Consider the following 14,928-nt stretch of genomic DNA (forward strand, 5'->3'; position numbering starts at 1 on the left):
CTCTGGGCTTTTGACTTCCTCAGTTTTAATTTTCTCATCTTTAAAACGGGCATGGTAAGATCCTGAAAAGATTGTCACAACACACACACACACACACACACACACACACATTTATATATTTATAGCATATATATAGTAGTTTATTAGGATATTTATTGGTATTTATTAGGATAATGACTGCTTCCAGGAAGGAAAGGAAGAAAGATGAATAGAAACTTTTATGGTTAATGGTCTATGTATGTTTTCTTGCATAATAAGATGAATTCCCATGCTCTTACCAACCAGTTTAGCAAAGAGAATATTCCCAGTACTTTTGGAATACTGCGCAAACCTCTCCCTAATCCCATTTCCTTCCTCCTTTCCTTCCTCCTTTCCTTCCTTCCTTCCTTCCTTCTCTTTTTTTCTCCTATCTCACATACTTTTTTCTTTGTTTCTAACCTTTGGGTGCTGAGGTACATTTGCTAGTAATTTACTTTTAAAAAGTTCACCAAAAGAAGATCAGTTGAGCCGTTGCTCAACTCAGTCATGCTTGACTGATTGTTTAGCTAAATATATGATTTTGGTTGAAACTCATCTTTCCTTAAAACTTTAAAGGTGTTAGTCTACTGTTTTCTAGTATCCACCATTGCTGGGGAGAAGCCAGATGCTAGTCAAATACTCATTCCTGTGTTTGACCATCTTCTTTACTCTGTAATGTTTTTAATGAACTCTTCATTATTTGTGGTGATTGAAAATTTCATTTTGCATCTAGGCCTAGGTCTTTTTCATTCATGCTGCTTGTTATGTAGTAGGCCTTTTCAATGGGAACACACATCTCTCCTTGTGGTCTTGCAAAATATTCTTATATTTATTTCTCTAATGAGATAAATATAAGAACATACTGATTCTCTCTCTCTCTTTTGCTCTCTTTCTACCTTTCTCTCTTACACCATATACTTGGATACTTGGTTTAAAACAGATGTGACACAACAATACTGTGAAAAAGGTTGGTCTTTTTAATACATGGTTCTGGGTTAATTGTATATCATATGGAAAAAATAATCTTGACTTCAGCCTCACACCATATACAAGAATAGATTCTAGGTGACTTGGTGACTTGTAGATCTAATCGTGAAAAAAAAAAAAAAAAAGATGGTATACATAGGAGAGTATCTTTATGACTTTTGCATAGAAAAATATTTCTTTTTTTTGTTATGTTAGTAACCATACAGTACATCATTAGTTTTTGATGTAGTGTTCCATGATTCATTGTTTGCATGTAACACCCAGTGCTCCACGCAATCCATGCCCTCCTTAATACCCATCACCAGGCTCACCCACCCCCTCACTTCCCCTCCTTTTTTAACACTCTCAGTTTGTTTCCCAGAGTCCATAGTCCCTCCTCTGATTCTCCCCTTTCATTTTCCCCTTCCTTTTCCTAATAACCTCTGTGCTGTTCCTTATGTTCCACAAATAAGTGAAACCATATGATGATTGACTTTCTCTGCTTGACTTATTTCACTTAGCATAATCTCCTCCAGTCCCATCCATGTTGATACAAAAGTTGGGTATTCATCCTTTCTGATGGAGGCATAATATTCCATTGTGTATATGGAGCACATCTTCTTTAATGTTGTCCAATTTATAAATCTTTTCTTTTGTGGCTTATGCTTTCTGTTTTCAGTTTTGAAAATCTCATAGAAAAAGAATTTCTAAAATTATGAACTTTGTATAGTGAAAAGGTACAACTAGCAAAATATAAAGGCAAAGCACAGAGGGGATAAAAGATATTTGCAATACTTATACTCTACAAAATGGTTCTATCCAGAATACTGAAAGAATCTCTCCCTATTTCCAAGAAAAAGACAGAAAACTCCCAAGAAAACTGGTCATGATTCTTGAATAAGGAGTTCCTAAAAAATACTAAAAAAAGCCAATATTGGGGCACCTGGGTGGCTCAGTCGGTTAAGTGGCCACCTGCACCACAGGTCATGATCCCAGGGTCCTGGGATTGAGCCCAACAGGCATCCTGCTCAGTACAGAGCCTGCTTCTCCCTCTCCTTCTGCCTGCTGCTCTGTCTACTTGTGCTCTCTCTGTAGCTCTCTGTCAAGTAAATAAGTAAAAATCTTTAAATAAAAAAAGGCCAATACTATATATAATAGTGTCCTACCTTTTTAGTCCTCAAGGTAAAATTTAAATTCAAACCCCTTTGGAGAACTTCTTGATAGTACTAAGTTGAAAATATGACCTATGACCCAGCAATTATACTCCTTGGTATATACATAAAAATGTTTATGTTTAAGGCGCTCCTGGGTGGCTCAGTGGGTTAAAGCCTCTGCCTTCAGCTCAGGTCATAATCCCAGGGTACTGGGATCGAGCCCCTCATCTGGCTCTCTGCTCAGCACGGAGCCTGCTCCCCACCCCCCGCCTGCCTCTACCTACTTGTGATCTCTGTCAAATAAATAAATAAAATCTTCTAAAAAATGTGTATGTTTGTGCACAAAAACTAATATACAAGTATATTCATAGAACCATCATTCCTGATAACCCCCAAATATTTATCAACAGTAGAATGGCTAGTACGTTGTTATTATGTCCATCAAAGAATGAACTACACAAACATAGTGTTGAACAAACGAAGACAGATACAAAAGAATATAGACTATAATTTCACTTATACAAAAATCAAAAGCTGGCAAAATATATGTGTTAGAAATCAGAAAGTAGGGATGTTAGGATGTGTTGACTAACTTTATTGTGGTAATTATTCTGCAATGTATACATGTATAAATCATTGCATTTTACACCTTAAACTTACAAAATGTTATACATCAATTATATTTCAATAAGGCTGGGGGAAAAGGGGGGTTGGTTGGCAGTGGAAGTGGGCATGATATAGACTTGTAGGGTACTGGATTTATTTTATTTTTTACCCATGATGGTTATATGGGCATTTCCTTTATGATATTGAATGAAACTATATTTTCACTATTTGTGTGATTTTTCCATATTTATGTTACAACATGATAAAATATTTTTTATTTTATTGTGTTGTCCATATAGAATTGGCAAAGTTGTCCATATAGAATTGGCATGTTGTCTTCTCCTGGAAATCATCCCAAAGCAACACAAAAAACAAATAAAATGCAAATTATATTTTCAATAAACCAGGAATGAGCTAAAATCCCAAACCACAAGATGCACGGCATTGTGTCCAAAGTAGTTGTCCCCAGGTAGAGGATACAAAGGAGGCAGAGTATACTATTCAGATGTAAATCTCAAAAAGAAAGGGCAATGGTGAGTTGCACATTTTTAAAACAGTTATGGTGGCAGTTCAGTTGAGGTATCTTAACACCAATTGCTCAGAGTTTAAAAAAAAAGAAATACATACACATTTTGAACATGTATGTGATGAGCTCTTTAAAGAAAAAGAAATTCTGTTACAGCTTTTCAAACTATAAATGAAAAAGTCAGTGAAGCATCATATAGAGTAGGTTATCATATTGTGTTGGCTGGAGAAATGCACACAAAAGCCTAGAAACTAATAAGTTAACATTGCTGAATACATATCCTGAAGACTAAGACCTCAGTGTCCTGTTTGCAATAACTTGCACTGGTTGAAAAATCAGTAAACAAAATTGTAGCATTTTCCAATAATAAAATAACTTGTTGAATTCGAGATGTAGCTGCAAACATGAAGCCTCAGTAACACATCCGCAGAGTTGCACTTTTGCCTTACAAATGCTCATATCTGTGGACATTGTTGGTCATGCAGTTTTGCTTGGATTTGTCTAATAATACCAGCACCAACTACTGAAAGATCTCCTTGTTTGTGAATGATGAGCAAGAATACAAGTGAAATATGCAAAATGTTGAATAATCTTTCTGAATTCAGTGGTTTATCCTGGAATTAGTGTGTTGACATGTACATTGATGGTGCAAAGGGAATGATAAGTAAAACTGTGGTTCCTTCCCCTAGGAAGGCAGTGACATCAAACTGTACTAGTACTTCTTGCATTCTTCACTGCAATGCACTCATAGTAAAATGAATAAATTAAAAAATATAAATAAATAAAAATGACAGTTTCACTTAAGAATGTCCCTGAAAAGCAGAAAAATTAAAGCTATTAACTACTGACCCTCAAGTACACATCTTTTTTCGTAATTTGTGTGATGAAATGGGAAGAACACATAAAATGTTTTCACTCAGCCATCAAAAAGAAAGGGCAAGAATATAATCTTGCCATTTGCAGCAACCTGGATGGAACTAGAGTACATTATGTTAAGTGGAATAAGTCAGTCAGAGAAAGTAAATCATACCATATGATAAATATCATATGATTTCATTCATATGTAGAATTTAAGAAAGAAGGAAAAATAAAATAAGATAAAAACAGAGAGGGAGGCAAACCAAAAGAAACTCTTAACTATAGAGAACAAACTGAGGGTTGCTGGAGGGGAGGTAGAGGAAAGAGGAGGGATGGGTTAAATGGGTGATGGGCATTGAGGAGGGCACCTGGGTGTTTATGTAAGTGATGAATCACTACATTCTACTCATGAAACAAATACTACTACAGGTTAACTGACTTGAATTTAAATTAAAAAAATATTTCTGCTGCATACTGAAATACACAATGGCTGTCTTAAGGAAAAGCACTTCTGTAATTAAATTGCAAATGGAATGCACTGATCCCCCCCCCCCACCATGGAACACCATTTTTACATAAAAGAACTACTGAGAAGACAGACTAAGTGTTGTCCATACTTAGTTGTGCAGCAAACACCTTCCATAAAGTAGTGGACCTTCAAGGAAAATAACTGACGATATTTACTGCCAATGATAAAATTCAAATTTTTAAGAAAAAATTTAGAATTTTTAGAAAATTTGTATATGCCACCATGGGCTTCTCAATACTTTCTGATAAGAAGAATGGTGGTGGTATTTTAAAATTTTTGTTTTTTAAAAATTGTCCAGTGAATTATACAAACATCTGTAAGTCCTGCAAAACCCAGAGAGTCACGATTTTCCAAATATCTGATGCATGATATTACAAAATCATGTATGAGTAAAAGATCCACTCAGACTGAAAGGCTGACGTATTATAATGTAACAGTACAAAAAGTTCAATGATACTGTTTCATAGTCTACACTGGAACTAAGGAACTACCATATACCTGGTGTTGGTTTGGTACCAAAGAATACTCACAATCATCTGAAAAGGCTCTCTAAACAGTCCTCCACTTTCTGTCTACCTATCTGTGTGAAGCTGGATTTTCTTCACATATTTTGACTAAAACATTATGTTGTCGCAGGCTGACTACAGAAGTCGGTGTGAGTGTCCAGCTCTATTATTAAACCAGACATTAAAGAGATTTTTAGTGTCACTCATGCTAACTTCTAATGGATTTATTACTGTTCTTTCAAAATTAGTTAATAAACTTTAATTTTAATTTCTCATGTAACTTTGTTTCTTCTATAATAATAGATTTGCCTAATTTTTATATAATGTATTTTGAAGTAAATTTGGGTAAATTATATTTTTCTCCAAAATTATACATTTCACAAAGTTTAAAAAATTTATTTGCTTTAAGTTAAACAGAAAGAAAACTCAATTTCTCAATATCAGTGACTTCCTTCCTCTTATCATTCATTCTTTTTTACTGTAATTAATTTTCCTAAATAAGTTGGCTAATAGTTTATTTTTCCCCTGAAATTACATCATTTTATTGTTTTTTTTCATTTTATTGTTTTGACTCTTAATTTACTATATGCATATTATAAAATGATACAAAATAATGCCAAACATACCTTTCATGTCAATTAATTTAAATTAGCTAAAATTCCCTACTACCCAAAAGAAAAATACTATCAAGTTCTAAAACAAAGAAAACCCAACTCTGTGTTCTATTTAAGGGGCATATTTAAAATAAGATTATTTAGAAAGGTTGAAAACAAAAGAATGGGAAAATGTGTACTAGGACAATGTAAACAAACAAAAGGCAATATTCGTGAATCTACTATCATATAAGCCAGCATTCCGGCCAAAACAGATTCTCCCCTAAGGCCTCCAGAGGGATATAGCTTGCCCACACCTTTATTTTAGCCCAGTGAGACCTATTTCAGACTTCTGACCTCCCGAACTAAAGATAGATCTTGTGTCGTTTTAAGTCCCTAAATTGTGGTTGTCTTATAGCAGGAATAGGACAAGAATGCAATGATGCCAACCGCCTCTACAGAGAACTCAGCTACTTGCAGAGAAGGTAGAAGGAAGACTTTATCTCCATGCCCTTTTATAACAGAAATTTTTTCTTAATTATAAATAAATTTTTAAAATAATTTATTTATTTATTTTTATTTTTAAAAGATTTTATTTATTTATTTATTTATTTGGAAAAGAAAGGAGAGAGAGAGCAGGGAAGGGAGAGGGAGAGAGAATCTGAAGCAGATTCTGCATTGAGCATAGAGTCTGACATGAGGTTCAATCCCAGGAGACTGAGATCCTGGCCCAAGCTGAAAACAGGAGTTAGACATTTAATCTACTGAGCCACCCAGATGCCCCTTGGGAGTTTTGCTTCTTGACAATAAATCACCTATGTAAAAAATTGAACTAAGTTAAAAGAAAACAAGGAGCCTCTTTTGTATTTGACCAACGTTGTCTGGTCTTTAACATCCCTGGAGAAAATTAATATCAGTTCAAATTTTCTTTGCTTATAGAAAGGCTACTTTTTCTGATTGAGTGCTTACAATTATTTTGGCTTTACAACCCAAAAGGGAATGCTGGAATTTGTCCAGGTATAATCTGCACTATATGTTTATCTTCAGAACTTTTATGGGAGGTATATCCCATTGAAAAGGTTTCTCTCCAGCCACAGCCAGAGATGCATGAGTTTCATGGTTCTGGGCCAATATTTAAATTTCCCTTCATTTTTCAGGTGGTGAGAATATCAACCTTAGCATCTCACATGGTGTTCTGACTTCTCTCAAGTGGCTCATTTTTGGCCCTGACTGGGAACTTGACATGTTTCTCTGTATCTACTCAAGCCAGTAGGCATTATGTTTCCAGTCCTCAGTTCGTAGACAAGTCCACTCTGCACCTCAGCTCCACGTAGTTACCTGGGTTCGGACCTTCCTTACCTAATGGCCCTCTTTCCAGGTGCCCTCTTTGACCAGGCATTCAAAGTCCCTGCCCCAGCTGTTCCCTCTTCAATGAGGTCCTCACCTTCAGCCCTTGCTTATGATCCCTCATTTTATTTTGGTAACTTAAGATTTTCTTTTCCTGATTTCATGCTCAGCTGTAAGTTAAAACAATTTTGGTTCTGTTTTACCCAGCCTTGTTTGGATTTGGGAGGGCAAAAGCATCTTTCATGTCAGCTCAATCCAAAAGGGTGATGCATTAATTGTGTCCTTTGATTTTCTGACAATACTTTCCTATGATACCCAACACAGTGATCAAGGGCACAGCTTTTAGAATGGGATAGATCAGGGTTTGTATCAGCAGTAGAAAGTCATCCTAGTTACATAACCTCTCTGAGGACCTTTCTTCATTTACTATATATGCATAATGATACTCTCATGGAATTTTCCTAAAGAATAAATGAAATCACATAAGGGAGCACTAACACATAGCACCAGGCCACTGGTCCCGCTATTATCTAGCACTCGCTGCATTATGGCTTTCTATGGTTATGTCAGTCTTTGATCGTTTGGGCCTTGCTGAGAGTTCCAAACAATTTTGTTACACTTCCGTTGTTTCCCTGCAGTGTCAATCTTCCTCTGCAAGACTGCATTCCATTGCATCTGTTGCTTCTTATTTTTCATTGTTGACTCTGTCTAGAATAAAGAACATTTCCACACCTAGTGTCCGATAATAGAGGGTGGAGAATGTATGCTCCACTTGGTTATGAGACTGTTCCTTCTCAGATTTAAGTGATCAAAGTGAAGAACTCTCAGTGAAATTTCTAGAATCTTACAGGTGTTGGACCAGAACAGCTCTGCTTCACTGAGGATGGTTGTTATCATACCCCAATTGTCTCAACTGCTTATTCTCTAAACTTATAGAGAGCATGTGCACACACACGCACACACACACACACATCACTGCTATTAGCATAAATGATTTATCTCCATTACCATCTATAAGTTGTGTAATAATTTGGGATTGCAGATGTGTTCCCCTAGTTCTCCGCCTATGGATGGTTGTGTCTTAGAGGAATAGAAGAAATCAACATAGTAGTAGAGGAATAGCATCCCAGTTTTTAGTTGGTATTGATCCCATGTCCCTGAACCAGGGGCAAGGCAGTAAGGAAAGAATAAATCAGATTTTTTTTAGGCTGGAAGTTTTTCTCTTTCAAGTGGCAGAGCATATATTAAAGGTCAGTTGTGATCCTTAGTTCTGCTCTACAGATCTCTTTTTATATTCTGACAATAAGTTCACCAACATTAGCTTTTAGCATGACATATTTATGTTTTTCTATATACCAAGTGTATGTAGTTGTGAGAGGCTGCATCCAGGACCATTAATCTTAAATGTTACTTTTAATTCAAAGTGTCTTGTAAAATTTAACAATTTTTATCCTAGCTGAATTTTTTACCAAAGCCCCAAGAAAATCAAGACAAAAAGATAAGTATATTTTAATACTTATGGTCAAAGTAGGCAGTGAATAAATCTTTTTGGCACTGAACCTAAATATGTTCCTATACTGACAGTACCATCATTTCAGGGTCTCTATTTCCACAAGACAATGGAGAGGAAACCTCAATAAATCTGACCAGCTGAATAACTCAATTCCCTTATTGTCCTACAGATATCATACGGTAGCTCTCTGGCACACAGACATGACTAGTCTATTCTGTCATCATGCTTCTCTGATTATCAATACTCTGTTGGGAAAATGTGCTTTCTTTCCACTCTGCAACCCATGTCTCTGATCTATTTACACCTGCACTACAGTATACTTCTTCCAGAAGAAAATCTTCCTAATTAACTCACATGCTCATCCTGCCTGTGTCTAGCTTCACTTTAATCTGCCTCCATGAATATGGTCCTCTTAAAAGACACATTTATATAATTTCAAGGTGAATGCCTGTTCTGATTGTCAATGACTAGAGGCTCATGGAAGGTAGGACTCACTTTGTTGATGCGTTCCATGACTACTCCTTCCCTCAGGACATAAATATCTGGTACAGTGCTCTGCATACAGTAACAATGCCTATCGATCAATGTTAGTATGGGTGAGATTACTGAGGAGGTTTTCTCCTGCATGCTAATTTATGCTAATGTAAGGAAAATCGAACGAGTTTTATTTGCTCCTGTTGCCCTTTAGCAATTCCTTATAATATGAACCTCCTTGCCCTCTGGGTATTTGTAGCAGTCAGGAGGGAATTCAGTACCTCCTTGCAACCCAAATACTGAAATAAGGGAAACCATCAACATGAATTAATTATCAGTCTGCTAGGAAAATACTGTAGTGCAAAACTATTATCCTTAAGGCAAAGCAAAATGCAAAATAGACTGGACTCCAAAATTCGGTCATTTCAATTTAGTATTTTGGTAAAACAGTAAAGGAGTGCTTATGGTATAAAATAGAAACTGAAAATCAGAATATGCTATGAAAACCACCGAAGCAGGCAAAGAAAGCAGACACTGTAGCATTAAGCATAGCTAAGATGAAGACTATTTGCTCAGCTGGATCAACTCAGATCATTTGGAGAGGGGATGCTGTTCCTCAGGGCATGTGCCCCTGGGTGACAACATTAGCAGATCACTGGAACACCTTTTCCTGTCTTTCCACGCAGTGACTCAGAATTCCTCTTAGGTGGCTACCAGCCACAGATTGAATTTGTCATGTATGGTAGTCTGGATTATCGTTCAGCAAACATTCTTGCCCCTCTCCTCCTCTATGGATAGAGTAGGTTTCTGTTCCTCACTGATGTTGGACTTGGCCATCTGTTTTGTTACGATCAATGGGATGTGGTGTGGAGAGAGCCCTTGAGTGTGCTTCCATGATCTAGCTAGGCCCTTTTGCTCTGGTGTACAGCATGAGAAGAGCATGTCTCAAATAGCCACTGCCTCTTCAGCTGGGGCTTCATAATAAATGTACATGGACTACACCCAAGCTCAACTGACAGACTAAAGCTGAATACATGAGACAAGCCAAAGAACGAATTCTTGTTTTAAGCTACTAAGTTTTAGGGCTGTTTGATATATGGCATAATTTTGGTAAAAACTGATTAATACAGAATTTTAGATGTAATTGATGAAGCAAAATCCCACCGGGCATCAAAGCAATAAAATAAGAAAATGACAACTTGGCATAAAAAGTCCATCTAATGGTTTAATCTCTGGCTCCATTTTTAGGCTGGAAAGGAAGAAAGCCAAAGAAGGGGATAGTTTCAGACACTAACCCTTTGGCTAAAGTTGACTTAACACTTCAGCAGAGTCAAGCTGATGCCTATAGATATGTTCTCAGAGGCTTCAGAAAGACAACCCTTACTCCCACCAGGTTCAAGGACCACTCTTCATTCCCTTTGGCTCAATGCTTCACCTACTGCCAAGGAAAATTAATTATGCTTGTTACTGAAATGTCAGTCTGGAAGCAAGACTCTAGCACCTTACTTCTTAGAATCCATCCAAGTGTTCAGTACATAAGAGTACTCAATAAAAATTTTTCAAATGAATGAATGGACAAACACATAAATGAATGTTAAATATGTTATGCTCATCTGACTTAGAGGTTTAGATTATATTTTACTAACAAAGGAGTTCTAAATGAGAAAAAGTAAGCAGCAGTGAAGTCGACTTTAAATTCTAACCTCTCATTCATTAATTCACTTAACAAATAAGAATGCTTGTAATGTGCAAGTAATGTATGATTTTCTGTGGTTAGGGCAGCAAACAAAATAAAGTCCCTTCCCTCATGAAGCTGACGAAAGTTTAATGAGAGAAGGAGCTCAAATATGTACACCGGTGTACATAGCCATACACACACGTGCACACATTTAAAATATAAGAAAAAGCACAGAGAACTACATGAGAGTACACAAGCAAGGACACAGTTTAAAGGATCAGGAAAGGACCCACAAGTAAATATTTTCCAAAGGCCTCATTTGACATGTGAACTGAAAAAGAAGCAGACAGAAGGGAACACCATTTGTCACCAAGCCCTGCATCTGAAACGCAGGAGCTGACTGAATAACTTGTACATACATACAATGAAATGACACCCCTTTGTTTTGGAAGCTAGGCCCTAAGAACCTTAACCTCTCCCTAAGGTTCTTCACACCATTATCCTCTCTAGGCTAAAATCCAACAAATCACCACAATTAAAACTTTGCAACTCGATTAAACATTAAATATATCAGGTTTTTATAAAATGCCTAGACATTTCAAACATACCAAGCAAATAATCTGTGTATGAAGACAGAAGATCCACGGTGGCAAATTCTGGGATGTTTGGTAATGCCCCTTGGCTAACTTTATCAGTTCTAGCATTCTTCTTTCCAATAAGTAGATTCATTTCCAACACAGCTTCACTGACCTAAAATTAATGCATAATTAGAATCCATAAATATAAGCTTTATGATTCACAGATTATCCATTAGGTAAATAATCTGAAAAAGTAAATTCATAAAACAATATTCAATATACATTGGAAGAAAAAATAATCTGGAAAACAACACATGATCCCCAACACGTAGTATACATCATTGTCAAAAATATCATTACTGTTGACAATTTAATTAATGTATGAGCCACTTTAAATAGGCTCTCTCCCCTAGCTATGACAGATATTTGCCAAAACGTCAAAATGTGCACATATGTATTTGCCAATACGTCCACTAAAGGAAAGCTGAAACAAACAAAGCCAGGCCTGGATAATAAAGATTAAAAACATTATGTATATAAGGAGCATTTCTAATCTTCCTAAAAATATCATCAACATAAATTCAAAAGAATGTGAATTTTCCTTTCTCTCATAGAGATACATGGTGCTGCCCTAACAGCTGGCAGGTAGAGGATACAGTCTGAACAGTAAAGAGAAAGATCAAATAAAAATCACACCAACCTGGGCAGCAGCTCTTATCACAATCCAGGCCAGTGAACTGTATATTTCAAATTTATTCACCATTGGTTCCTCAATAGAACTATGCCTTCTGGTAGAAGCCTTAAAAATATAGCACATGTACTATGATAAAGATAAATATATCATGAAGTTTCATGATAAATTTTCTCATCCTCTGAAAATGACACTTCAGTGGAACACTATGTAGCCATTAATAATAATAATATTAAAAAACAATAATGTATATGTATCTACATGAAAAGATGTTGAAAGTGTATGGGAGAAATGAAAGTGGAGGTTATAAAATAGTATGCAAAGTATGATCCCATTTTTAAAAAGACAAGTACACGCATATACTCCCTGTACATACAAGCAAAGAAAATTATTAACAATGGTTACCCTGGGTTTTTTTTTTTTTAAGAATTTATTTATTTATTTGACAGACAGCAATTACAAGTAGAGAGACAGACAGAGAGAGGAAGGGAAGCAGGCTCCCCACTGAGCAGAGAGCCCCGACATGGGGCTCGATCCCAGGACCCTGGGATCATGACCCGAGCCAAAGGCAGAGGCTTTAACCCACTGAGCCACCCAGGCGCCCCATTACCCTGGGTTTTAAAGGTGATTACCTTTATGATCTTTTCTAATTTTTTATGATGAGCTTGCATTATTTGAGTAACAATAAAATAAACACAAATGGCATTTTAAGGAAAGTACTTACTTAAAATGATATTTGCCATTTCAACGGAGGATTTATAAGTTGAATATATCATGTGTAAGGATGTCAGAAATAAGAACATTATGTAAAGATTTTTGACAGGTATTTGCTGTCATCCTTTTAACTGGGGAAGTGTTAAAGGGACAATGTAATTTTAAAGTTCCACAGAATAGCAAGAGCAACAATGAATGGAGATAATTTTTACTGTGTGTGTGTTCAGTTTTGTGTGCGTGTGTTCAGTTTTTTTTCAGTTAACATATATTTATTGATTATCAATACAAATCAAAAATGATAATATGAGTGACTAATCAGTGTCACTGAATTAGCACTTTGTATCATGCACTTCACTGAGCATTTTACATGGATTTTTTTTTCAGTGTTCCAAGATTCATTGTTCATGCACCACACCCAGTGCTCCATGCAATACCCACCACCAGGAAACATTAAAAAAAAATCAATGCTACAAAAGATAACAGAAAGAAACTCCACTAGTAACATAGTACTTGCCTATTTTACATTTTTAAAGATAACTAAAATAAGAATTAATAGTCAGTAGTCAGTTCTTAAGATTTAACTAATCTGGATAAAACTACTCAATTAGACTGCTTGGTTCTAATTTTTTGATGTTCCTATTTTGGCCAATTCTTTGATCTTCAACAAGACTGCAGAATAACACTAACAATAACAAAAGTTACCCTTCTTTTACTTCTAGCTACAAGACTCCCCAGGAAAAAGAAAGTCAATAAATAATGCTGATGCCAGAGCAGGGAATACAATGTGCAAATGTGGCCTGGCCTAGATCAAGTGCTAAGATGGGTTGGAGGTAGATGAAACCCAGAGAAGTCTGGAGAACTTACACAACACAGCCCTGTCCCAAGATAGGAAGACCCTAGTCATTAGCCAGAATAAAACCACTTAGTAACCCTTACCAGCTTACTGGCTATGTAAGTTTGGGAAATTTACTTAAATTCTGGAAACAAGACTAACAGACATTAAACGAAGGATACATAATAATATTAAATAATTATAATGTAAGAACAATTAGTGACACAGACATTTAAAAAAGAAAGCTCACTTTGAATTGAGAGGGGGGCCTTATTAAGAAGGTTGGGCTTGAGTTCAGAATGGAAAAATGTAGACAGAAGAACATAAAGGGTATTTTTTTTTAAGATGGAGAAGGTGTTTAACACTGCATATGAGATTCTAGCTTATGCAAACAAACAAGAAAAAAGAGGAAAATGAATCTACATCCTAAATAAGGAGGTAAAATTGTATTTGTTTGCAGAAGACATGATCCTATATTTAGGAAATCCCAAGACACACACATACACACAACTCTAGAATTAATAAATGTATATAACAAGACTGTAGGACACAAAACTCAATATTCATAAATCAATTGTATTTCTACATATCATCAGTAAGTGATCTGAAAATGAAGAAAATATTCCACTCACAATAGAAATAGGTTTCAAAAATATACAAAATTTGTACACTGAAAAGTAAAGAGCATTAATGAGAGACATTCATATCTAAATAAATGAAGGGACAGCTCATATTTGGAAGATTCAATATTGTTAAGATGGCTATTGTCCCCAAATTGATTTACAGATTTAACACAATCCCTATCAAAATTCTGTTCATTTTTTGCAGTAATTGACAAGCAGCTACTAAAATGTACATGAAAATGCAAAGGACTCAAAGTAGCTAAAACGATTTTGGAAAGAAAGAACATAGTTGGAAAACATGTACTTTCCAATTTCAAAGCTAACTGAAAGCTACAATAACCAAGAGGGTGGAAATTCCTATTAAGGTAGACTTGTAGATCAATGGAGTAGGATTGGGAGTCTAGGAATAAACATTTACATTTATGATCAATTAATTTTTGACAATGGTGTACCAAGGCAATTCAATGAAGAAAAGACAGTCTATTGAACAACTGGTATTGAGAAAACTGGATGCTACATGCAAAAAAAGAATTTAGATCTTTGCACACTTTACACAAATGTTAATTCAAAATGGATCATACATAAACATAAAAGCTACAACTTTAAAACTTTTAAAGGAAAACAGAAGAAAAGCTTCAACACCTGGGGTTAGACAAAGAATTCTTAGACATGCAACAAAAGCACGATATATAAAAGAAGAAAAATGATAAGCTGGAATTCAT

At 35.7% G+C, this 14,928-nt stretch overlaps 1 protein-coding gene across 6 annotated transcripts in view; it reads right to left on the minus strand.

Moving 5' to 3' along the window:
- The window catches only part of CFAP54 (cilia and flagella associated protein 54), a 311,472-nt gene that overhangs the window by 56,302 nt on the left and 240,242 nt on the right, over positions 1-14,928 (minus strand). For all 6 annotated transcript variants that reach the window (XM_082739254.1, XM_082739253.1, XM_082739250.1 and 3 more), the window contains 2 exons: positions 12,047-12,145; positions 11,377-11,518 (listed from right to left, as the gene is read on the minus strand). In XM_082739254.1, the coding sequence (XP_082595380.1) occupies positions 11,377-11,518; positions 12,047-12,145 (241 nt within the window). The remainder of the gene's footprint in view (positions 1-11,376; positions 11,519-12,046; positions 12,146-14,928) is intronic.

Source organism: Mustela nivalis (assembly GCF_964662115.1).
Source record: "Mustela nivalis genome assembly, chromosome: 7".
NCBI classification, from domain to species: Eukaryota; Metazoa; Chordata; class Mammalia; order Carnivora; family Mustelidae; genus Mustela; species Mustela nivalis.